The 24,109-nt window shown below is 40.2% G+C and overlaps 1 protein-coding gene across 2 annotated transcripts in view; it reads right to left on the bottom strand.

Annotated features, from left to right (window-relative positions):
- FSTL5 (follistatin like 5) overlaps positions 1-24,109 on the bottom strand; it is a 1,179,512-nt gene that overhangs the window by 271,607 nt on the left and 883,796 nt on the right. For both annotated transcript variants that reach the window (XM_075347385.1, XM_075347392.1), the window contains exon 8: positions 10,762-10,882. In XM_075347385.1, the coding sequence (XP_075203500.1) occupies positions 10,762-10,882 (121 nt within the window). The remainder of the gene's footprint in view (positions 1-10,761; positions 10,883-24,109) is intronic.

The following is a 24,109-nucleotide window of genomic DNA, read 5'->3' as shown; positions in this document are numbered from 1 at the left end:
TGACACAGAGATGGATTTAAGAAATACTTCACAGACCAACAATTTAAAAAAGGGCTGTTAAAGAGTCTGTATTACCAGTTCATCCACACAGTCAAGATTGCCAGTTTAATCAAAAATGTAAATTTCAAATCTAGGCCACAACAGAGCCTCAATAAATAGTTGCCCTACACAGCCAAGATTGCCAGACTTCCTCCACAGAGCAAGAAGTATAACAAATTTGCCCCATGTAGCCTTTTTTCCTAGTTCCCCACAGAGCCAGGTGGTTAACAGAGCTCCACCATAGACCACCAAGATTGCCCGATATCCGCCTGTTTACCCAGTTGATCCTCACAGATATCATTGCCTAAGATCCAGTACACAGCACCTAATTAAAGCAGAGATGGGCCACGGAACCCCATCCAACAGAGCGCTCAAAAACCAGATGTGCCATGTCCCTGATTTATTGAAGTTTACTATCGAGCAGGAGGTATGCCACATAGACTTGCTACTGCTGGTCTCAGCCATTTACACTTGAAGCGGCTCACCCATGTTGCTCAGTGTCTATCCCATGAATCCGAAGCATTTATTTAGAAAAACATATTGTTCAAAGCATTCAGCTCTGTCTAAATATGACAGCTTTGAATAATAGACTAAACTGTTTCCATTTTTGGGTTGGGTGGTACTGTGGCCACTAAGAGATTATGTCGCGGGCGGGAAGGACGCCACTGCGCTGTGCTCGCTAACGCTCGGGTCCGGCGCTGCTGCGATGGCTGCTCGGTGGCTCGAGCGGTGGGCCGGATCCGGGGACTCGAGCGGCTCTCCTCACCCGTGAGTGAAAGCGGTGGTTGGTTTGGAGAATTTAGTCTGTGACGCCACCCACGGGTCGTGGTGAAGATAGGCACCACCGCTGATGATGACGGGGATCCCGGGAGCAATGGTAAGGAGCAGCTGGGATGTTGTTTTCCCCCTCCATGGGTAGGGGTTGGTGGTCCCGGGGCCCGATGATGTGACGGGGAGGCAGGGTTGGTGAGGTGCAGGGTTGCAGGGACAGCGCGGTGCGGTGCCGGATGGCATGGGTGTACTCACTCAGCAAGAAAGGTACAAAGTCCTCGGTAAACGGCTGGATGGACGGGTCCCGCAGCTGGCTGCAGTGCCTCTCCCCGGACAGGTGATGGCAGCTGTCTTTCCCTGCACCTTGATATTCTCCTTCTGACTACTATGGATTCCCAACGGTAGTCCGCTCCCCGGTGTATGGGTACCGGAGGAGCCCATTTGCCCGCAGGCGCTGGCCCTTGGGTCTCTAGCCTTAGGCGGTAGCTGTATACCCTCACGGTGTGGGCGGTTGCCTTCAATCAGAACTTTTGCTGTTATGAAACCCCTTGGGTTCCAGTCACATTCTTCTGATCTGACTATTGATGGTGGCTCCAAGCCTGGTCGGGGTCCGATGGCACTGCCTGGGTGTGCTGGCTTCACTTCGCTCCCCGGTCGGTACCGGCGGGCCGTCGCCCGACCCCGGTCCTACGGTTCCGCGTTGCTTCACCACTCCTGCAGATGGCTACCACCGTCTGCCAACCTTGCTGTCAGTGAATGGGCCACAAACCCAGACACCCAAGTGTTCACTCCTCACTCTTCAAACTCCAAACGCTATCTGTCACTTTTCCCGCCTCCAGGCCTGTGAACTCATCGGTGGGTGGGGCCAACCGCTTGGCTCCACCCCCCCTGGTGTGGACATCAGACTCTGGAGGGAGGCAACAAGGGTTTTGTGTTTGGCTGGTGTCCCTGTCTAATTGGGGTGGGGGTGTTTGTGTGTTATCTGTGATGACCTGGCTAGGCCAGGGCGCCACAATTACACTGCCTATACACATTAGTTTTGGACACCTACGCAAAGCTGCATGATGTAACGTAGTATCAGATTTCACAGATATTCACAAAGCAAGGCACACTGTTTTGTTTCTTTAACTTGAAGCGGTCCACCCATGCTGCTCAGTGTGTATCCAAAGCATTTTTTTTAAAATTTTAAGCAGGCAGCTGCGTCTAAATACAAAAGTTTTGAATAATGGACTAACACTCTGTTTCTATGTTTATGTTTGTTAGTACTGTGGCCGTGATGAAGAGGGGACTTGGCCATGCTTCAGTGATGAAAGTAATTATAGCATATTGATGTAGTAGTAAGCATCCAGCAAGGTGGTCGCCCAGTAAATAGCACTAGTAACAGTCAGAAGAACTTGGAAGTCACTTGTCAGTCACTGTAAGGATTTGCTCACATTAGCCATGCTGCCCAGAGTCAACAACAACCTGTCATCAGTTGAAGGCATATTGAAGTTTAAAATTTACAGAATCCCCCCTGCAGAAATTGATTTAAAAAATGCTCCTAAAAAGCATTTTTACCCGGTTAACCCTCACAGCCAAGATTTCCAGAGATCCAACACTCTTTCAGAGTACTGTAATATAGATGGTTTTCTGAGCTCTGCAGCACTGTGCCTGCTGCAGCCCAGTTACAGGTTTGTGACAGAAAGAGCCTGCACCACCTGGTGCAAAGTGACTAATTTTTGAAAAAAATGTAAAAGACATAGTAACATAGTTTGTAAGGCTGAAGGAAGACCTTATGTCCATCTAGTTCAGCCTGTTTTTAGTGCCGCTGTTCTGCATTGTTGAACCTGTGGAAGGCAAAATCCCACAGAGTAGAAACCAATTTTCTTCATAGGGAAAAATAAATTTTCTCGTCTCCTAAGCTGGGTCAACTATCTACCTGTAATATTATGTTATTCTTAACCTTCTATACTGTTGCTATCAAGAAAAGCATCCATTCCTCTCTTAAATTCATTCAGTGAGCTGGCCATCACTACTTTCTCAGGAAGAGCGTTCCAGAGCTTCACTGCTCTTACCGTGAAGGACTCTCTTCTATGCTGGTGCAGAAATTTTCTTTCCTCCAAACGAAGAGAATACCCCCTTGTTCTTCTCACAGTCCTTGGTACAAACAGATTATGGGACAGATCTCTGTATTGCCCTCTGATATACTTGTACATATTTATTAGGTCTCACCTAATTCTTCTCTTTTCTAGAGGAAATAGACCTAATTTTGATAACCTTTCTGGGTATTGTAATGCAGCTACTCCATTTATTATTTTAGTTGCCTGCCTCTGAAGCCATTCAAGTTCAATAATGTCTTTCTTGAGAACTGGCGCCCAAAATTGCACACAATACTCCAAGTGTGGTCTGACAAATGATTTGTACAGAGGGAGAATGATGTTTCCATCTTATGCCCCCAGACCTCTTCTAATGCATCCCATCACCCTATTTGCTTTGGTGACAGCTGCCTGACACTGGGTTCTCCAATATATCTTCTTATTGACTAAAATGCCTAAGTCTTTTTCCATGTCTGATTTCCCAGGCAGTTTCCCATTTAGTAAGTAATCGTAGCATTTGCCATTTTTCAGCCCAATTCTCTAATGTACTCAAATCAATCTGTAGTTGCAAACTGTCCTCCATTGTGTTAACTACCTTACATAGTTTTGTATTATCTGTAAATACTAATATTTTACTCTGTAAGCCATCCACCAGATCATTAATAAATATACTAAATAGTAGGGGGCCCAATAGAGAACCCTGTGGTACCCCACTAGTAACCGTGACCCAATCTGAGTATGCGCCATTAATACCAATCTTTGTTTTCTATCACTAAGCCAGCTACCTACCCATCTACACACATTTTCCCCTAGCCCAAGCTTTCTCATTTTACTTATCCATCTTTTATGGGGGACAGTGTCAAATGCTTTACCGAAGTTGAGATAAATGACATCCAATGATTTTCCTCGGTCCATTTGAGAGCTTACATCCTCGTAAAAGCTGATCAGGTTAGTTTGATAGGAGCGATCCATCATAAATCCATGTTGATATGGAGTTAAACATTTATTAACATTGAGCTATTCTATAATAGCATCCCTTAAAAACCCTTCCAACATTTAACCCACAACAGATGTTAAGCTTGCTGGCCTATAGTTTCTAGGTTCCCTTTTAGAAATGTTGGTACCACATTTGCTTGCTGTCAATCCAGTGGAACAGACCCGGTTTCTATAGAGTCTTTAAATATAAGGAATAGAGGCTTGTCTATCACATTACTTAACTCCCTTAATACCCGAGGGTGAATGCCATCAGGGCATGGTGATTTGTCAATTTTAATGTTACTAAGTCCATTCTGCACTTCTTCCTGGGTTAGGCAGGTCATACTTAATGGGGCATTTACATTATCACTCTTCATTTCCCCTGGCATATCCTTTTCCCGTGTGAACACAGTTGAGAAAAAAGTATATAAAACATTTGCTTTTCCCACATTGCTCTCAATGATTTTATCCTCTCTGCCATTATCCCAGTAGCATTTCATCTGAAGTTACGTCAGGCTCTTAGGATCCACAATGTGTTCCACAAGTCTCTGTTCAAGAAGTGTGTGGTATCCTTGGAGTTGTTTCCTTTGCTGCCAGTCCGAAGCATGGTTGTTGGCAAATAAAAGTTTCCAATAGCTAAGATTGTTGATTGTTGTTCCCTTCAATAATTGGTGCACTGGAAGGAGCTAATAGATTAGTCCGCCTGTATGCTGTTTTATATAGCTACGCAAAGCTGTGGGACATAGTGCAGTATAAAGTTGCAGAATTATTGCCACAGCAAAGCATGCTGTACAAAACTCTGTTTATAGCTATATTGTGGTAATAGATTACCCTGCATGTACATTGCTGTTTTTGACCATTACACAAAGCTGCGAGATACAGCCCTGTATTTTACTTACAATTAAGTGCACCAATCATTGTCCCTTAAGCGGACTTTACACGCTACAACATATCTAATGATGTGTCGGCGGGGTGACGTCGTAAGTGACGCACATCGGCATTGTTAATGATGTTGTAGCGTGTGACAGCTACGTGCGATTGTGATTGAACGTAAAACCGTTCATCGCATATACGTCGTTCATTTGCTAGAAATTGCACGTCAGGTTGTTCAATGTTCCCAAGGCAGCACACATCGCAGTGTGTGACACCCCGGGAACGATGAACAGATCTTACCTGCGTTCCGCGGCTCCCGCTGGCTATGCAGAGGGAAGGAGGTGGGCGGGATGATTACGTCCCGCTCATCTCCGCCCCTCCGCTTCAATTGGCCGGCCGCATTGTGACGTCGCTGTGACGCCGAACGCCCCTCCCACTCCAGGAAGTGGATGTTCGCCGCCCACATCGAGGTTGTATGGAAGGGTAAGTACGTGTGACAGCAATTAATCGTTTGTGCAACACGGTCAACAAATTGAACGTGTTGCAGATACGATAGGGGCGTGTCACATCGCATATGATACCATATGCTTAATTGTAAGGTGTAAAGCAGGCTTTACCCCTACAGCGTAGTATCCCTAGAATGTATTTTTTTTTGTCGTAACTGCACCTATCACTGTCCTTCACTCCATCGGTGTATTCTCACTATTCTAGTGAAGGCAAAATGGCACCTCGGCCCAGGATCAAGCCTTTATATAGTTTTTTTTTTTTTAAATAAAGGATTTGTATCTCTTTTTTGTGTTTATTTCTTCTTACTTACAAGATTAAAATCAAGGTTGATTACAGCTGGGACATTTTTTGCCAAATCACAGCTGTCACTAATCTTTTATATTACTCCAATTATCACTGCTCTAGGCCAATTGGGATGATCCGGTTAAATCTATAATTAGCGCAACAAACAGATGTGCCAATTCTGGGGCGGCTGCCCTCTACAATTTTTAGGCTGCGGTGGGGCAATAACCATGGCCCTACCCAGCCTGAGAATGCCAGCCCCCAGTTGTCTAATTTATCTTGGCTGGGTATCAAAGTTGGGGGGACCGCACTGTTTTTTTCTCCCATTATTTATTTAAATAATTTAAAAGCTGCATGTGGTCCTTTGCATTTTGATACACAGCTAAGATAAAGCACACAGGTGGGGGCTGCAGCCTCCAGCTGTTTGCTTTCTCTGCACTGGTTATCAAAATACAGGGGACCCTATGCCTTTTTTTCCAATTATTTATATATTTTTACACATCACTTCCTAACCCAGAAACCCCAGACTTAAAACTCACCAGGTGAATACCAAAATATTCAACAAGTACAGTAACAACTATTCCGAATACCTTAATATTACTGAATATATTCGCTCATCACTAATAAAAATAAATTACCTGGTATTGACCATTATTAATAGATGTCTTTATTTGCCTTTATTTCTGATACATTTCAATAAGTATTTTTATGAGTTAAAGAGGAGTTTACTTTTTTATTCCATATTGTTAGAAATTTTTCTAAATTGCGTTGTATGTAACCCCTTCACATTTCTAATTTTAATTCAGACACCAGTTTCACTTTCAAAGACTAACTAGTTACATTGTTTCCTTATATTGAATGTATTCTATCACTGGTAACAGACTGGATGTACAGACTGTCGTGATGCCACACAAACTGTTCAACTATTAGTCATTTCTTTTTTCTGCATTGCTGATTTTATTTTTCTTCTATACCTTTACATTTGCCTACCATTCCTACTGAACAGTCTCTGTACAAGTTGACCTTTTGCTCTCTATTCCTTTTTCTAATTGTATTTTGTATATAGGAAATACTGTGCTTACTCTGCCTCTTGACATAACCAAAGCTTTTAACTTGGCTTATGACCCTTTTTAATCAACATGCTTATGGTTTCATTACATTCTGAAAGAACAACTAACCTCCACAAAAACCTTGGAAGAGGTGAGCTATTCATCTGCTTTTAAAAGCATCTTCAGAATATTTGTAGTTCATACTAGTAACAAGTTTATTGAAAAGTTAAGACATAAGTGCAATCATTAAAAAAACTGAAATGATTTCACATTTAACTCTAATGTACTCTACTATTGCATCTGTTGTTGTATTACAAAAATGTTGCAAAAACATCTGAAAATTCACAGATATTGTACAGAGGTGCATGAAAGTTTGTGAACCCATCATCATTTTCCAAATTTTTGAATAGAATTGACTTAAAACTATATCAGATTTTCACACAAGTCCTAAAACTAAATAAAGAGAACTAAATCGAAGAAATAATTAAAAAAAATTAACTTTGTCATTTTTTATAGACACAAATGATTCAGTATCGCATGTCTGTTTGTGAACTTTTCCTTTCACAGTATTTGGTGTTACATCCTTGTGCAGTAATAATACTGGGGAACAAATGAAAGAAACATTTTTTAGTGCCTCAGGCATTAGATTTGATGTTAGGTATATTCAGTCCTCTGAATAAAAATATGTCATTCTTTTTTTTAGTATCTCAACTTTTTAAAGTGGTACAAATTAAATTGGGATTTTTTTTTCAACAGGAAAATAATAAAAAATAAATATATAAATATTCGGATATTGTAAATATTCTAAATATAGAATAAAAGATGGTCTGTAAATACTTGAATATTTATTGTCACGATTCACCTTTGGCTCTGCTCTTTGCAGAGCCATTGGGTTTTGTCTATTGCTCGGTTGTTTGTTTTTCTTGAGTTCTTACCAGTGGGTGGGGCTTTATTGGTGCCTCATCACCTTGCTTTATTTGGGTTGTTTCCACCAGAACTTTGCCAGTGATAGTTCCTGCTTTGCAGTGTACGCTTCTGGTTCCCATGAGTTCATTCTGATCCTCATCTTGCTACCCCGACTCCTCTCCCTGTCCTCTGCTCTGTCCTTCTTGTCTGAGCTCCCTGACTTCCTGACTCTCCACTTGTCTTGTTCCCTCAGTAAAATCTCAAATGGTTCTATTAAGGGCTAGGAAACAGCAAAAAAGGAACCTAAATTGTGGTAAGGGAAAGCCATTTGCCCTGCAAACAAAAAGTGGTTGGTAATGACTTAAAAGGCTTCTGTCATCCTTGCAATTATGGTTACATAGCAATTAAATGAAGAAACTAAAAAAAATTAACAGTGCCTCCCCAGAAATGGATTTCAGAGATTCTCCACAGACCAAGAATTTTAAAAGGTCCCTTACAGGTCCTTACCAGTTCACCCACACAGGCAAGATTGCCAGAGGCCCTCCACAGAGCAATAAGTTTAACCAATTTCCCCTATATAGCCTGTATTCCAGTTCACACACACAGTCAAGATTGCCAGTTTAACCACATAGTGTAAATTTCAAATCTAGGCAGGCCACAACAGAGCCTCTTTAAACATTGCCCCACACAGCCAAGTTTGCCAAAGTTTAACCACAAGGCATAAGTTAAGTGTATGCCTCAACAGAGCCTCTCTAAACAGTTGCCTCAAACAGCCAAGATTGCCAGACCAAGAAGTTTGACAAATTTGCCTCAAATGTGTAGCCTGTATTTCCAGTTCCCCTAAGAGCCAAGAGTTCCACCACAGAGAGCCAAATTTTAAAAAAGGCCCCTAAACAGCCTCTTATCCAAGTTAACTCTCACACCTAAGTTTGCCTGAGATCAACATATAGCCTATATATATATATATATATATATATATATATATATATATATATATATATATATATATATATATATATATAAAAAGGCCACTAAACAGCCTATTAACACTGTTGACCCTCACAGCTCTCTTTGCCTGAGATCCAGCACAGAGCAGCCAATTAAAACAGAGATGGACCATTGAACCCCATCCAAAAGAGTGCTCAAAAACCAAAACTGATATGTGCCTGACTTGTTGAAGTTCTCCTTGCTTTGCTTGTTTTTAAGGGGGTGACATTGACAAAAGATGGCCATGCTCCTCAGGGGGCAATTCTGTGCATTCATCGGGGCACTGATACTTTGACTGCCTCTTTTAACACTTCCTATACAGGAGCCAATTTTTTGCACCAGTGGTGGACAGCCTAGTTGCTGCATTTGAAAAGCTTGTAGTTGGATTTGGAAGCGAGCACGAGGTATGCCACTTAGACTTGCTGCTGCCAGTCAAAACCATTTTAACTTGAAGTGGCACACACATGCTGCTCAGTGTGTATCCCAGGAATCCAAAGTATATATTTAGAAAAAAAAATTGCTCAAAAGAGGAAGCTCTGTCTGAATACAACAGCTTTGAATCATGGACTAATTTCTATTTTGGGGTTTGGTGGTACTGTGGCCACTAACAGATTAAGTTGCCTGTACACAGTGGTTTTGGACAGATACGCAAAGCTATAAAATGCAATGCAGTATCAGCTTTCATAGATATTTCAACAGCAAAGCATGGTGTATACACACTGTTTTGTGTGTTAGACTTGAAGTGGCCCACCCATACATTTCCACTCATCCAAAGCATTTATTTTTTTTTTAAAAAAATCATTGTTCAAAGCAGGCAGCTCTGTCTGAATATGGATAATGCATAATTTGGATAATGCACTAAGACTCTGTTTTCATTTTTGGGTTTGGTGGTACTGTGGCTGTGATGAAGAGGGGACTCGGTCACACTTCAGTGATGGAAGTATCCATGTCACCTTCATGTAGTAGCAACCATCCAGAAAGGTGGACACCAAGTAATCAGCACTGGTAAAAGTCAGGGGAACTTGGCAGTCATTGCAGCAAGGATTTGCTTATGTAATGCACTCTACCCAGAGGCAACAGCAGGCTGCCATCAGTTGGAGGTGTATTGCAGTTTAATATTTTTAGACCCTCCCTTCCAGAAAACCTATTTTAAAAAGCCCCTTAAACATAACCTTCACACAGTTGACTCTCACTGTCAATATTGCCTGAGATCCAAAACTCTTGCACAGCGCTGTAATACAGATGGTTTTCAGAGCTCTGCAACATTGTTCCTGCTGCAGCGCAGTTATAGCTTTAACCAGGGAGGAAGAAAAAAGCAGCAACTCACTGGGAGATGAAATCTAGCCTTCTTTATTGTGCAGACACGGGTTACATGTGGTACAGGGAGGGGGAGCAGAATCCTCGGATAGCGGTAAACTGTTTGGAGCTGGTGTGGCCCATAGAAGCGCCACACCAGCACAAAATGGTTTACCATTGTCCGAGGCTTCGGCTCCCCCTTCCTGCATCACATATAACCCGTGTCTGCACAATAAAGAAGACTTGCTTTCATCTCCCGGTGAGTTGCTGATTTTTTCTTCCTCCCTGATTGGATCTGGATTTTGTACGTTGGTCTCGGTTAGAGCGTGCAGCTCCGGGGCAGGTGTCCCTTGTCCGCAATAGCGGTTCGGTTTTTTCAGGACAGTGCAAAGCTAATTGTTGCTTATCTGAGGTGTCCAGTCTTTTTCTCCTTTGTTTGAATTCAGTTATAGGTTTGTGAAAGATAAAGCCACAATACCTGGTGCACTGTGACTAATTTATTTTGTTTAAACTAAAGTCACACTCATGGCTGCAGACTGGTGACAAGTAGAAATTTTCCTAAAACTATGTGGTGAGAGTTAGGTTTTCAAAATATATCTATGGAGTTCTGGGTCTGGGGCCAAGTTCATGTTCAAGTCTAGTCCTGAACCAGACTTTTTCTTTTAAGTCCAGCGGGACCCGCTGAAGCCGAACATCTGCGGGTTCACCCATTTCTAGTGATGAAGCCAAAGACTAAAAAGTGACATAGGAAAAAACTAATTGTGCATGTGCCTAGCCTATGTCTAGAATTTGAGCAGCATTTTGATGACATTAGGATCTGAATAGATTTTTGATCAAAATCTTTGTGCCTATAAAAAAAAACCCCTTTGTTGAATCCCCTACTTTCACACACCGCTGCCTGTTACTTCTGCATTACTGAAATAGTAACATTTTAGATAGAATGTATAATTTCTAAACACGGTTCACTTTTATATTCCTGTCATTAAATGTGTTCTGCTTACCATTCACTTGGAGGATATGAGTTTGATAAAGCTTATCATAGCCATCAGCATGACAGCTGTAATTACCCATGTGGGTTGTGGTAGCCTTGGTAATGTATAAGGATCCATCATCTCCGAAATCCTAAAGGTATAATTTTAGAAAAACAAGGTTATTGTAATTATCTTAATACCGTAACATTAATTATGTTCTTCAACGTAGCACATTAATTTCAATGCAAGACACTCACTGCAATCATGAATGATAAATAGAGCCATCACACATATTTAGCTAAGTAATAAGTACAGTAAAATTATTTACATATTGCTACACAGTGCTTTTAACTGTCTGTTTTCTCATTCATAGTATAACAAGACAGTAAACTAGACTATTTAATAATGTACTATTTACATAATTAAAAAAGGGGTTGTCTAATACTAGGACAAACTCTTGCTTAGGAGAAACTGTGACCACAAAACTCAATGTAAATTATTAATCCAGTTTGATAGAAACTTAGCTCATATAAAAGTCACACCTGTAGTATAGATTTCACTACTATAGTTTTTTTTTGTTTTTTTTTTTAAAAAACCCCAAATGTCTTATTTAATATGTAAGTGGCTTTGTACAGTTTTCTGCTTCCTGAATGAATATGCCCCATACCTCACCTTAGATTTAATGACAGCACTCACTTGCACAGAGTGAAAAAAATTGCAGCATACTGCGATTGTCTACAAAAGACGTGTCACTTGCACACATACGTTTCTATGGGAGCAAGAGAAACATCGACTGCACTCAGATGTCATTCAAGTGCAGTGCAATATACGCAGAGGCTGACAATGGAGTATATGGGGGGATTAATCCCTCCCTCTCCTCCACAGCTGTGATCCAATCTCAGAAACAGATCACAGTCTCATGACACTCGTCTCACACTTGCAGCAGAGCAGGAACCAAGGGTCATTACCATATCGCAGCCAATGCTCTCACATCAGAAGTGATATGCAAGTATAACTCTACCCTTAAAGTACCATCACACTTAGCGATGCTCCAGTGATCCAACCAGCGATATGATCTGGCAGGGATCACTGGAGCATCGCTACATGGTTGCTGGTGAGCTGTCAAACATTTAGATCTCCACAGCGATCAGAGATCAGCCACCAGCGACCCGTGTAACAACGCTGTGCTTGGTAACCATAGTACACATCGGGTTACTAAGCAAAGCGCTTTGCTTAGTAACCCGATGTGTACTTTGGCTATGTGTGGAGGGAGCAGGGAGCTGGCTTCTAGAAGCTGCGGATACTGGTAACCAAGGTAAATATTGGGTAACCAACTAAAGCCTTTGCTTGGTTACCCAATGTGTACCTTGGTTACCAGCGTCCGTAGCAGCCGGCACCCTGCTCCCTGCACATTCAGATCGCTGCTCTCTTGCTGTCAAACACAATGATGTGTGCTTCACAGCGGGAGAGCAATGACCAAAAAATGGTCCAGGACATTCAGCAATGACCGGCGACCTCACAGCAGGGGCCAGGTCATTGCTGTATGTCACACACAGCGACATTGCTAGCAAGATCGCTGTTGCGTCACAAAAAATGTGACTCAGCAGCAATGTCGCTAGCGATGTCACTTAGTGAGACATGGCCTTTAGAGTCAGAAGTTGGCTGTGTAACAAATTTGTTGATGAGTTATAAACTTTTCTATCAGAATTAGCTCACTGATGCTTTTTCATTTAATTCTGAAGACAGCAAAAGATCAAAATACCTTAAAATGAAAACAGTACAATTGTTTTTAAGAAGCCACAATTGCGAAAAAACAACAACTCAATAACTAAAATATATACATGTAAATACAAAGAAAATATGCCCCAAAGTGTTAATATCTGTTGAAAGCTATCTGGCTTATACAACCACTATAGGTCTAAGTTCACATGTCCTGAAACCATCCATTAGAACAGATCTTGCGGAGATGTGTTGTGAAAAAGGTTGTGAAAACACGTTTTGTTCGTTCTTAAAAAACTGATGTCTTCCAGATCCGTTTTTTTTAACATTGGAGAGAGACTTTGGAGAACGGATCAGTTAATGGATTGTTATTTAGTCACCCATTATACTTGCATTTACAACAGATTTGTTTTTTTGCTATCGGATCCATTACAAGTGGAAGATAAATACCAATCCATTAACAGATCCATTCTCCATAGACTCCAAGACTCCAATGTTGAAAAAACTGATCTGGCAGAAATCAATCTGCCAACTAATCTCTGCAGGATACATTCTAACAGATGGTTATAGGCATGTGAACTCAGCCTTAGAGAGAACAGATCCCATAATTAAAAGCTAATTACAGGAGACCTGGTCCTGGCCTCACCTTCTATTCCCTGTTATCTCCGAGCAACAGTTATATTGAGTTCCTCCTGCATAGGTACCTTAGTTAACTTTTACTTGGTAGCTATTGAAATTAATAGGTAAGTTTTAAGTTAGCCATTGTATTCCAGAAGGAGAATCTCTTGATTTCATGGTAGCTGTGTTCAGCTATTTATTTCGGCTAATTGGACTCTAGTTGGGAAATCCACTAATCCCCTCTATTACAGTCCTTATATATGCCTTAGTAGGTCATACTGATATGGTTTTAACAAACTGGGCTATTATTTATATTAGTTCCCTTTTATACCATGGTTTTACAACAAATGTAATACATCAATAATTCTATTCCGATTAATTTTATATTTCATTTTTTTCTAGAAGCAGAAACTGCCATTGTCTGTTACAGAGCTCCAAAACTTCAGAGGTTATGAGTTTTGTCAAAATAGAATCATTATAATATTCAGTGAGGAATGAGGATTGTCTTCTTCTAGTTTGTTTTATTTTCATTTTCACTCATTTTGCATTTTCTTTTATAAAAGCATATTCAAATTCATATAAAAATATAATTTCAGAAGTTGATTTATTGACTCCATAAATTTTGAAAAAAAGCCAATACAAATAATCTACCACCAATTGAAGATCGAAACTGAAAATAGACCAGAAGATAATTTTACAAAGAAGAAATCATGTCTATATAAATACCTTACCTACAATGCAATGGTTAAAAAAACATCATAACATAAAGGTAGACAAAAATGTAAAAGATTTCTTAAATATACAGTATACAGTATATAATACAAATTTAAACATTTCTGTAATTTAGTAAGAGTTCTGAATCTTTAAAGCTGATGGGATCTCCTGTCTCACTAGCTTAACAACTGTTTGGCACGTCATATTTCTGTGCTATGAGATTTAACTGTTGGTTGAGGTGGGGACTAAATACATTATGAAAATACAAGAGAGAACTGCAATCATGTCTTATTTCATTCTAGATATTTTTAAATATGTGTCAATTTATAGATGGACTCCTGTGTACTATAGAATTAAAGGGTGAGGAGGTGAAGGCCGCAAGAAATAGCCACAGAGGTAAAACCTATAAAGCATCTCCTACCTATGTCTCTTATGGACTTTATGTGCATTTACTGATAAACTCAGCTTAACATGTTAGAAGTAGCCATGTCACCCTATAGTAACTTAACATCCCGATACACACAGCTGATTCCTTTTTTAGTTGACAAACCCTTTAAAATTATGCATGTACTCCTATACTCAAGAAATACTGACAGGGAATGAAGATTGGGAGCCCCAATATGGACAGTGTTGCCAATGTTTGTAAAGTGCTGTGGAATTAATGGTGCTATATAAGTGAATAAATATTATTATTATTATTATTATTATTATTATGCAGAATGACTAGAGATCTGAGAAGAGTCATTTTCAAGTCAAATTTCCTGAAATTCCCATGACCTTGAAAATTCAAACACTAGCTTCGTCGATCACAAAAAAATAACCAGCACCTTTTCACACACTTCAGAAGACTTATTGAGTTAGCTAATGGCATAAGGTTCAGCTGTACTTTCTTCCCTATTATACCCTGCAGCTATTGGAATATTATGGTGCTATATATAGCAATGCATAATAAATATTAGTTGGTGTATTTTTCCAAACAGGATGGAGAATTAATGCTAGTATAACAGATAGGGAAAGACTAAGTAGCACCATTTAATAGAAAATAAAGAACAGGCCCAAATCTAACTGTGGTGTACTCCTGAGGTTCTGAATCCCATAGAAATTATTCGATGAATAATAACCCAAAAATTCAAGTGATATTGGAAGGTGCAGGACCTCTATAGTCACTTTGTGTGACTGTTACATGATATTTTATATCATGTAAAAGCACCTTAACACCAAACTTTAGTTATTCTTCACAAACTGCAAACAATGAGGCCAGTATTAAGCCTCTCAGTAATAATTCTGCTAACAAACAAAAATCCTGGCGCCAAGACTTGTGTGTCACGGAAGGTGTGCTAATTCACTTCAGGAAACGCAAGCCTTAATTTTTAAAACCAAAAAAAAATCTCCGTAATGCAGAAATGCACACTCTGTTTAAACTACAAGAATTGAAACTGTCCACCTCACAAAAGGTGAGCATTATGAAAAGTATTTTTTTATTTATTTTTTTTAAATTCTGTAGTTGTATTAGTTGAATATTAGACCTGTTCTCATACCTTAAATACTATTGGTGGTTATCACTGATTACCATTTGTTTTCCCCTAAAAAGATAGGTTGAGGTCACAAAAGGCAGTATTTTTATTAAGTGACTTAAAACAGGTTCAAATTAATAGGGGTTGTACCTGTAGTACCTGTCTACTATACTATGCTGGTATAGTTTTGACAGAGTTGCTGTATTTTGGCAGCCTCAGAGATCTACTGCTGCCCCAGTAACACCCGAGCAGTTGGGGGTGCCAGGTGTCACCCCCATGATCAGATATTGATTGCATTTAATAAAAAAGTAGTGGCCGATGTCTTTTAGATTATCTTATTTGAGCATTATTCATGTAGTATTTAAAATATTTTTTTCAATTTGTTAGATATTGTTAAATATATTGTATTAGGCTAAGTTCACATGTCCTGTAATAACCATTTGAACGGAAACTGCAGAGATCCATTGGGAAAAAGTTCTGCAAACACAACTTCTTTGTCCGTTCTAAAATAACTGATGTCTGCTGGATCCGTTTTTTCACATTGGAATCTATAGAGAATGGATCCATTAATGGATATCAATTTAGTCATCCATTTTTCTTACATTTGTAACAGATCTGTTTTTTTTCTTACAGGATCCATTTCAAATGGAAGATAAATAGCAATCCATTAACAAATCAATTCTCCATAGACTCCAATGTTAACAAAATGGATTCGCCAAAAATCATTTTGCCAACGCATCTTTGCATTATCCCTTTTATCTGATGATTACAGGACATGTGAACTCAGCCTTACTTTGTTTTCTACAAAAACTCCTCACTTACTAATTTACATGTTGGTAGAAGTGTTAACAAGTGTCAAAATAGTTTCCATCACCCTCTTATAGCAGATTTTTATAATGAGGGATTTGCCTCATTAGCTTTGATATTACGACCAACAGCACTAAGAAGATAAATCAGTCTCCTTGTAGAGATGCAGAGTGTACAGAGTCTATGGTGGAAAATGTCTGAATGAAACACATCCGAAAAAGCATTATAATAGGTACAATAGCGGGAAATCACGTAGGTTACAAGTGTTTGTATGTAGCACATGGAGCTTTTCCGTCCAGATGTAGCAGGCACCACCATATTGTTGTTTGCAGAGTTATTGTTAGGGTATGTAGCACATATGCTATTTCTATTTACTGTATATCTTCTGTTTCATATCATACAGGGATTAAAATTGTTTTTTTTCCTGGGGCATAGGATTGTTTTCTAGCTAATGTTCTGTCTGTGTGTGTTTATCAGTTCATCTACAGTGTGTATTTGCTTGTCATGCTGCTCTCAGCATATCCAAGTTCAATGTTGATCTATAGGAATCCTTGTCCCTTCATATTGCACAAATAGATATCTGTGATGAGCCGCTGTCCACTACTGAGTAGATAATAATACAAAGCTTCTCATTCAGGCTAGTATGATTTGGATTCCTGTGAACAGGATATCATATTAACCCCTTTATGTCTTGACTATATTCTATTTTTTTCCCTCATTTTTGTTATTTCCTCACCTTCTTCCATGACCCTTAACTTTTTTGATTTTTCCGTTCACATAACCATATTAGGATTTGTATTTTACAGGACAAGTTATATTTTTCAACATCATTCATTTTATCATGTGATGCCCTGAAAAGCGAAAAATAATCCATGTGCGTTAAAATATTAAAAAAGGGCAATTTTACAATTTTTTTTTGTTTTTTACTTATCAAATTCACTATACAGTAAAAATGACCTGCCAATATGATTTTCCAGGTGAGTATGATTACCAAACTACACATATAGTTTATTTTATATTAATGGAAACAAATATATTTGTGTGGCCATTTTCCAAGAGCTGTAATTTTTCAGGATATGGGTCTGTTTGAAGGTTTGTCTCTTGCACACTGAGCTGATCTTTTTACAGATACCATTTTAGGGTAGATACGATGTTTTCATTGCATGTTATTGTATTTTATTTCAATCTTGTGATGGACAAGAAAACATAGTTCTGGTGTTTTGATTTATTTTATGCTGTTTACCGTTTGGATTAATTTATGGCATACTTTGACAGAGCGAACTTTTACTAATGCATGAATACAATACATGTGTATTTTTGTAATTGCTTTATTTATAATGGGACAAAAGCATAGTGTAAGGGTCGGCAGATTAGAAATAAACAATAAAGTTCTAATCGCAACCCGAAGTCCACCATGCTCTAAGGTGGTATAGAGCTGCTAATGTCCTGAGGACTAGCTGGACAACAGCAGACCACAATAGGTAGAGTGCACTATACCCTGTGTTAACCGTCACACAGGTAGCACACAATCAGTTGTGTTACTGCACACAAGCCTGGTGTAGTGAAGCCTATGTTATGTCACATAGACTGAACATACACGCTCTAAAACAACTAAAAGGAGACTAAAGATAGTTCAACAGGCCACAAGTGTGCTGACAAAATAAAGGATGCAAATTCAAGTGACTAGGAACGTGTGAGCATGCTGCCCCGTGCACACACCACTATGCTAGAAAGGTAGATCCTAACCAACTACCTGTCACTAGGTATAATAGTAATGCTTACCCAGCACCCATGCTAAACGAGCATTCATACACTAAGGCACCAGGACGCCTTGACTGCATCTACTAACAAACATTCTCTCCAATGTAAATAATAACTGTGCACCCATGTGCACAAGTGGGGATTTTTTAGAACCTAAACCTTGCCCCAAACACTCACACGCAGTCGGCGGTGACCACCTGTAAGCCAATCTTGTGGCACCACATCATCAAGCTTGCTGATGTAAGACCACCAAAAGGACAATGTCATGTCACGCATATGCTCTGTAGTGCAGGTTCTGCACTTAGACTCAGGAATTAAAGCGCTTCATACCTGTGCATTCGCTGTAGAGCCTTTTAGGGGCTTAGCTGCAGAACAGCCAGTACACTGGTGCACCTCCCGGAGATGCGCTAAGTGCTGGAAGCTGTGCCTCAGCCGAGCAGCAGCCACGTCAGAATGGAAAACCAGAAGACCCGAAGAGATCCAGGTTCTAGCCCATGGTGTCCGGAAACCAGCCCATAAAGAAGGGGAACCGTGGCCTATAACAGCATAGTAATTTGAACTTTTATGTTTAAATAATTTTTTCCAAATATTTTTTTTTAACTTTTTAATGGTTTTTTTGTCTTCTTTGGGAACTTGAACCTGCAATCATCTGATTGCTTGTGCCATATAAATCAGTGCATAAACACTGCATTATAAAACAAAAATCACAGTCTCCTATAAAGGTAAGTTAACCGCTTGCTTTCACAGGAGACTAATCATGACAAGTATAGGGTCTTCAGCAGACCCCTGGTTGTCATGTCAACCCAACAATACCTTGCCACAATCACGTCATGCGTGCACCGATGAGTGCATAGAATTGTGTGCTCCCCTACCAACATATGTTAGATATATTAAATGCTGCTGTGTGCGATTGACATCGCTGTTCAACAAGTTAACAGCCACTGTCCAAAGACAAAATCACAGTATGACTAAATTGCATCAGAACATTGGATCCTACTAGACAATGAAGTCAATGGCTCCATTAAAAAAATCAGACCGCACTCGGATGACATCCGAGTGCTGTTTGATTTTCACAAACTGACAAAATGCAAAACATAGAAATTTTTGAAAAAATGTTTTTCACATCCAAGAGAATCCGATCACATTCTGATCAAGTTCTGATCAGAGTGTGATTAGCATAATTTATCCCATTTTCTCAGATCGGAAAAAATACGCTTGTCTGACCATAGCCTAAGGCGGGCTTTGCACGCTGTGACATCGGTAACAATGTGTTACCGACGTTGCAGCGATAGTCCCCGCCCTGTTGCAGGTACGATATCTTGTGATTGCTGCCGTTATGAACATTATCGCTATGGTAGCTTCACATGCACTCACCTGCCCTGCGACGTCGCTCTGGCCAGCAACCCGCCTCCTTCCTTAGGGGGCGGGTCGTGCAGCGTCACAGCGACGTCACACGGCAGCCGGCCAATAGAAGCTGAGGGGCGGAGATGAGCAGGACGTAAACATCCCGCCCACCTCCTTCCTTCCTCATTGCAGCCGGGACTGCTGGTAAGGAGATGTTCCTCGCTCCTGCGACTTCACACACAGCGATGTGTGCTGCCGCAGGAACGAGAAACAACATCGTACCTGTCGCTGCTGCAAAATGGAAATGTCGAACCCTACACCGATCATACGATAACGACGCTTTTGTGCTCGTTAATCGTATGTAAAAGGATTCACATACTGCGATGTCGACAGCGACGCTGGATGTGCGTCACTTTCGATTTGACCCCACAGACATCGCACCTGCGATGTCGCAACATGCAAAGCCCGCCTATGAATGAGTCAGAAATGTGACTGTTAATAGTCTGATGCACAGCTCCTTCTACTCATATGGGCAGTGCTGTAGCAGAGACTACTCCATAACTACTTTCTGCTGGCATATTCACTCAAGCTAGATTGATATTGTACTTTCATATGAAGCTGTGTTGATTAGATTGTCAAGCAAAGTTAAGTGGTCATATTAGAGGGAAAAATTCATCACTGCAGTCCCTCCTACAGGTCTGAAACTAGTGGTGCACCATAAAGTCAAAAACAAACTTCTCACCCATTCTAATACTTCGTATTTAACCATGGGCCCAATTAGCATGGTATTTTCATACAGTGTTAATCTGACAGGTTCCCTTTAAGCATTAAATCTAACAAAATCTCCATGATATTCAGTAAGATATTTTTAAATCTTGCAGAGAGCTGAAGTGTTTCCAGCACTGCCGCGGTTTACACTTAAAAAAGAGTTTACTTATATTGTGTTAAGATGAAATATCTCATGAGGAACACATCAAGATTAGATCACGAAAAGGCAACAAGCTGAGAAAGAATAGATAACATTACCCAAGTGAGACTTCAAGATAAAACAAATAGGTAGGGGGAAGAGAGGGCATGAGAGGAACAGAAAAAGCTCGGGATCACTTGGTCTAGGAGGAATTCACCGTAATAATATCTGCAATACCCAGTAAAAAGCCTGGTTGGAAACAATGGTGTCATGTTTGTCTCACATTACTAGCAAGGTCAAATAGAACAGTCCATAATCCCATGACAAAACCTTTCTGATGTACAGATGTTATTGAAAATTTCAGACTTCTGTCAAGAGGATATTGTCAAATGTTTTATTCTAGCTCACGTATTGCTGTACAAATTTACTTAAAATTCAGAACTGTTTTCAGAGATGCTATGAAACTGTTTACATAAGTGAAATATAGATCTCAGTATTTCATTCAAAAGTTAAATTAAAATGTACCCCCTACTTTTCCAATGAGAATTAAAGAGGTTGTACACTACTTTTACATTCATGGCCTATCCTTTGGCTAAGTCATCAGTGTCTGATCAGTCGGGGTCCAACACCCCATTCCTCCCACCCGACGATCAGCCATTTTTGGTCCCGGTGGTGGCATCAGGTTGCTGGAAATGCTCAGTTCTGGAGCTGTTCCGTCTTTTGATAGTAGCCGCGTCTGGAAACTGCAAATTCGCCTCCCATTCTATTCAATAGGAAGCAGTTGTACAGTACCCGGCCGCGCTCGCTATCAGAAGATGAAGTAGCACGGAAACGAGCATTTCCGGCTGTCTGCTGCCACCGCCGGAACAGTGAATAGCTGATCGGCAGTTGTGCAAAGTGTCAGACCTTGGCCGATCAGACATTGATGAATTATCCTAAGGATAGGCCATCAATGTAAAAGTAGTGGACAACGACTTTAATATCATGGTATTATGAGTAACTATCATCTTTACTACTTCTTCAATTTGATAGGATTCCAGCTTCTCAGAAATTCAGTACATTATTAAGACACATTAACAAAACCCATAAAAGGCCACAAGTCACATAACTACTGGGAGGGCCAACATGTAGCCTAGACATATTGTGAAACTATATCTTAAGTTTGTGTTGTTTTTACAAGATGATACTCTCATGCCACACAAATGGGGATTTGTTGAGCAAAAAGAAAAGGTAATGTACTACAGTGCCTACAAGTAGTATTCAACCCCCTGCAGATTTAGCAGGTTTACACATTCGGAATTAACTTGGCATTGTGACATTTGGACTGTAGATCAGCCTGGAAGTGTGAAATGCACTGCAGCAAAAAAAATGTTATTTCTTTTTTTATTTTTTTTTAAATTGTGAAAAGTTCATTCAGAGGGTCATTTATTATTCAACCCCTCAATCCACCAGAATTCTGTTTGGGTCCCCTAAAGTATTAAGAAGTATTTCAGGCACAAAGAACAATGAGCTTCACGTTTGGATTAATTATCTATTTTTCCAGCCTTTTCTGACTAATTAAGACCCTCCCCAAACTTGTGAACAGCACTCAAACTTGGTCAACATGGGAAAGACAAAGGAGCATTCCAAGGAAATCAGAGACAAGATCGTGGAGGGTCACAAGGCTGGCAAGGGGTACAAAACCCTTTCCAAGGAGTTGGGCCTACCTGTCTCCACTGTTGGGAGCATCATCCGGAAGTGGAAGGCTTATGGAACTACTGTTAGCCTTCCACAGGCTGGACAGCCTTTGAAAGTTTCCACCCGTGCCGAGGCCAGGCTTGTCCGAAGAGTCAAGGCTAACCCAAGGACAACAAGGAAGGACCTCCATGAAAATCTCATGGCAGTGGGGACATTGGTTTCAGTGAATACCATAAGTAACGTACTCCACCGCAATGGTCTCCGTTCCAGACGAGCACGTAAGATACCTTTACTTTCCAAGCATCATGTCAAGGCTCGTCTACAGTTTGCTCATGATCACTTGGAGGACTCTGAGACAGACTGGTTCAAGGTTCTCTGGTCTGATGAGACCAAGATCGAGATCTTTGGTGCCAACCACACACGTGACGTTTGGAGACTGGATGGCACTGCATACGACCCCAAGAATACCATCCCTACAGTCAAGCATGGTGGTGGCAGCATCATGCTGTGGGGCTGTTTCTCAGCCAAGGGGCCTGGCCATCTGGTCCACATCCATGGGAAGATGGATAACACCTCCTACCTGGAGATTTTGGCCAAGAACCTCCGCTCCTCCACCAAGGATCTTAAGATGGGTCGTCATTTCATCTTCCAACAAGACAACGACCCAAAGCACACAGCCAAGATAACCAAGGCTTGGTTCAAGAGGGAAAAAATCAAGGTGTTGCCGTGGCCTAGTCAGTCTCCTGACCTTAACCCAATTGAAAACTTGTGAAAGGAGCTCAAGATTAAAGTCCACATGAGACACCCAAAGAACCTAGATAACATGGAGAAAATCTGCATGGAGGAGTGGGCCAAGATAACTCCAGAGACCTGTGCCAGCCTGATCAGGTCTTATAAAAGACGATTATTAGCTGTAATTGCAAACAAGGGTTATTCCACAAAATATTAAACCTAGGGGTTGAATAATAATTGACCCACACTTTTATGTTGAAAATTTATTAAAATTTAACTGAGGAACATAACTTGTTGGTTTGTAAAATTAATGCATCTGCTAATAAATCCTGCTCTTGTTTGAAGTTTGCAGGCTCTAACTTATTTGCATCTTATCAAACCTGCTAAATCTGCAGGGGGTTGAATACTACTTGTAGGCACTGTACATTTTTGTACTTTTTCTTATTGTTTGCCAATGAAAAATGGGTCTATTACTTGCACAGACCTTTTATATCTGGGATTTGACATGTGCTTTGTCATCAAGTTCTCCCACATTGCATATTGAGTTACTAATATTTTGCAGGACATGTTAGAATTTTTTGTTTCATCAAGTCAAAATAATACTGACTTACAACTATATAGAAATCAATCTCAAGAATAATAAAAGATTGAAAACACACACAAAAGGGCATAATAGTAGGCAAAATAGGTCAACAATGCAACTAGAAAATATAGGATGAGTAACAGTTGTCAGTAGTGACAGTAGTCAGAGATCAAGTGGTAATCCATTAACATTAATGTACAAAGCAAATAATACAAAATGTTAAGCACCCAATACACATTAAAGAGATGTCTTGCCTGACTTTGCCATACATAGGAGAGAATATTCTGCCAAGCAACCCTGTTTTCTCTGTAAGAGAGTTGATACCACACATCGGCCAATATGGCTTCAAATGTGCTCTGAATAATCGGTAATAGATCTTACAGTGCACTTAGGCTGCCATTGTTCTCAGCAGCATAAGTCCTGAATACAAAGGATTTGTTCTGTAGAGAACAATTACCTTTTGGGCAGAACAAAAGGTGAATTCACCCAAGGAAGTGTTTTCCTTGTCTGTTAGTTGATTGGCAGCCTGGTTAGACAGCAAGGTTAATGTGCTCGAGTGTTACTAAGAACACTTGTGCAGTGCAAATGGTCCTTAAAACCAATGTATAATAATAGCTTATCTCATTAAAAAAGTGGTTTATGCAGTATGAATCACCTAATATAATAATCAAATGAGAACACAAAAAAGCAATAAAGGAAAATTGGACATAATTTCACACAAAACACCCCAAAAGGGCCCAACAAAACTGTTGGCACCTTTCCAAAATTGTGGATAAACAACTTTGTTTGAAGCATGTGATACTTGTTCAAACTCCCTTGTGGCAAGTAATAGGTGTGGGCAATATCTAATTCACATAATTAAATAAAAAAGGAGAAATTGTCTCCCTCTTTGAATTGTGTGTCTATGTGTGCCACACTAAGTATGGAGAACAGAAAGAAGAGAAGAGAACTGTGTGAGGACTTGCAAACCAAAATTGTTGAAAAATAACAATAATCTCAAGG

Source organism: Anomaloglossus baeobatrachus, chromosome 1 (genome assembly GCF_048569485.1).
Source record: "Anomaloglossus baeobatrachus isolate aAnoBae1 chromosome 1, aAnoBae1.hap1, whole genome shotgun sequence".
Classification (NCBI taxonomy): Eukaryota; Metazoa; Chordata; class Amphibia; order Anura; family Aromobatidae; genus Anomaloglossus; species Anomaloglossus baeobatrachus.
Note: the sequence above shows the minus strand (reverse complement) of the source record. Positions and strands in the feature narration are given on the sequence as shown.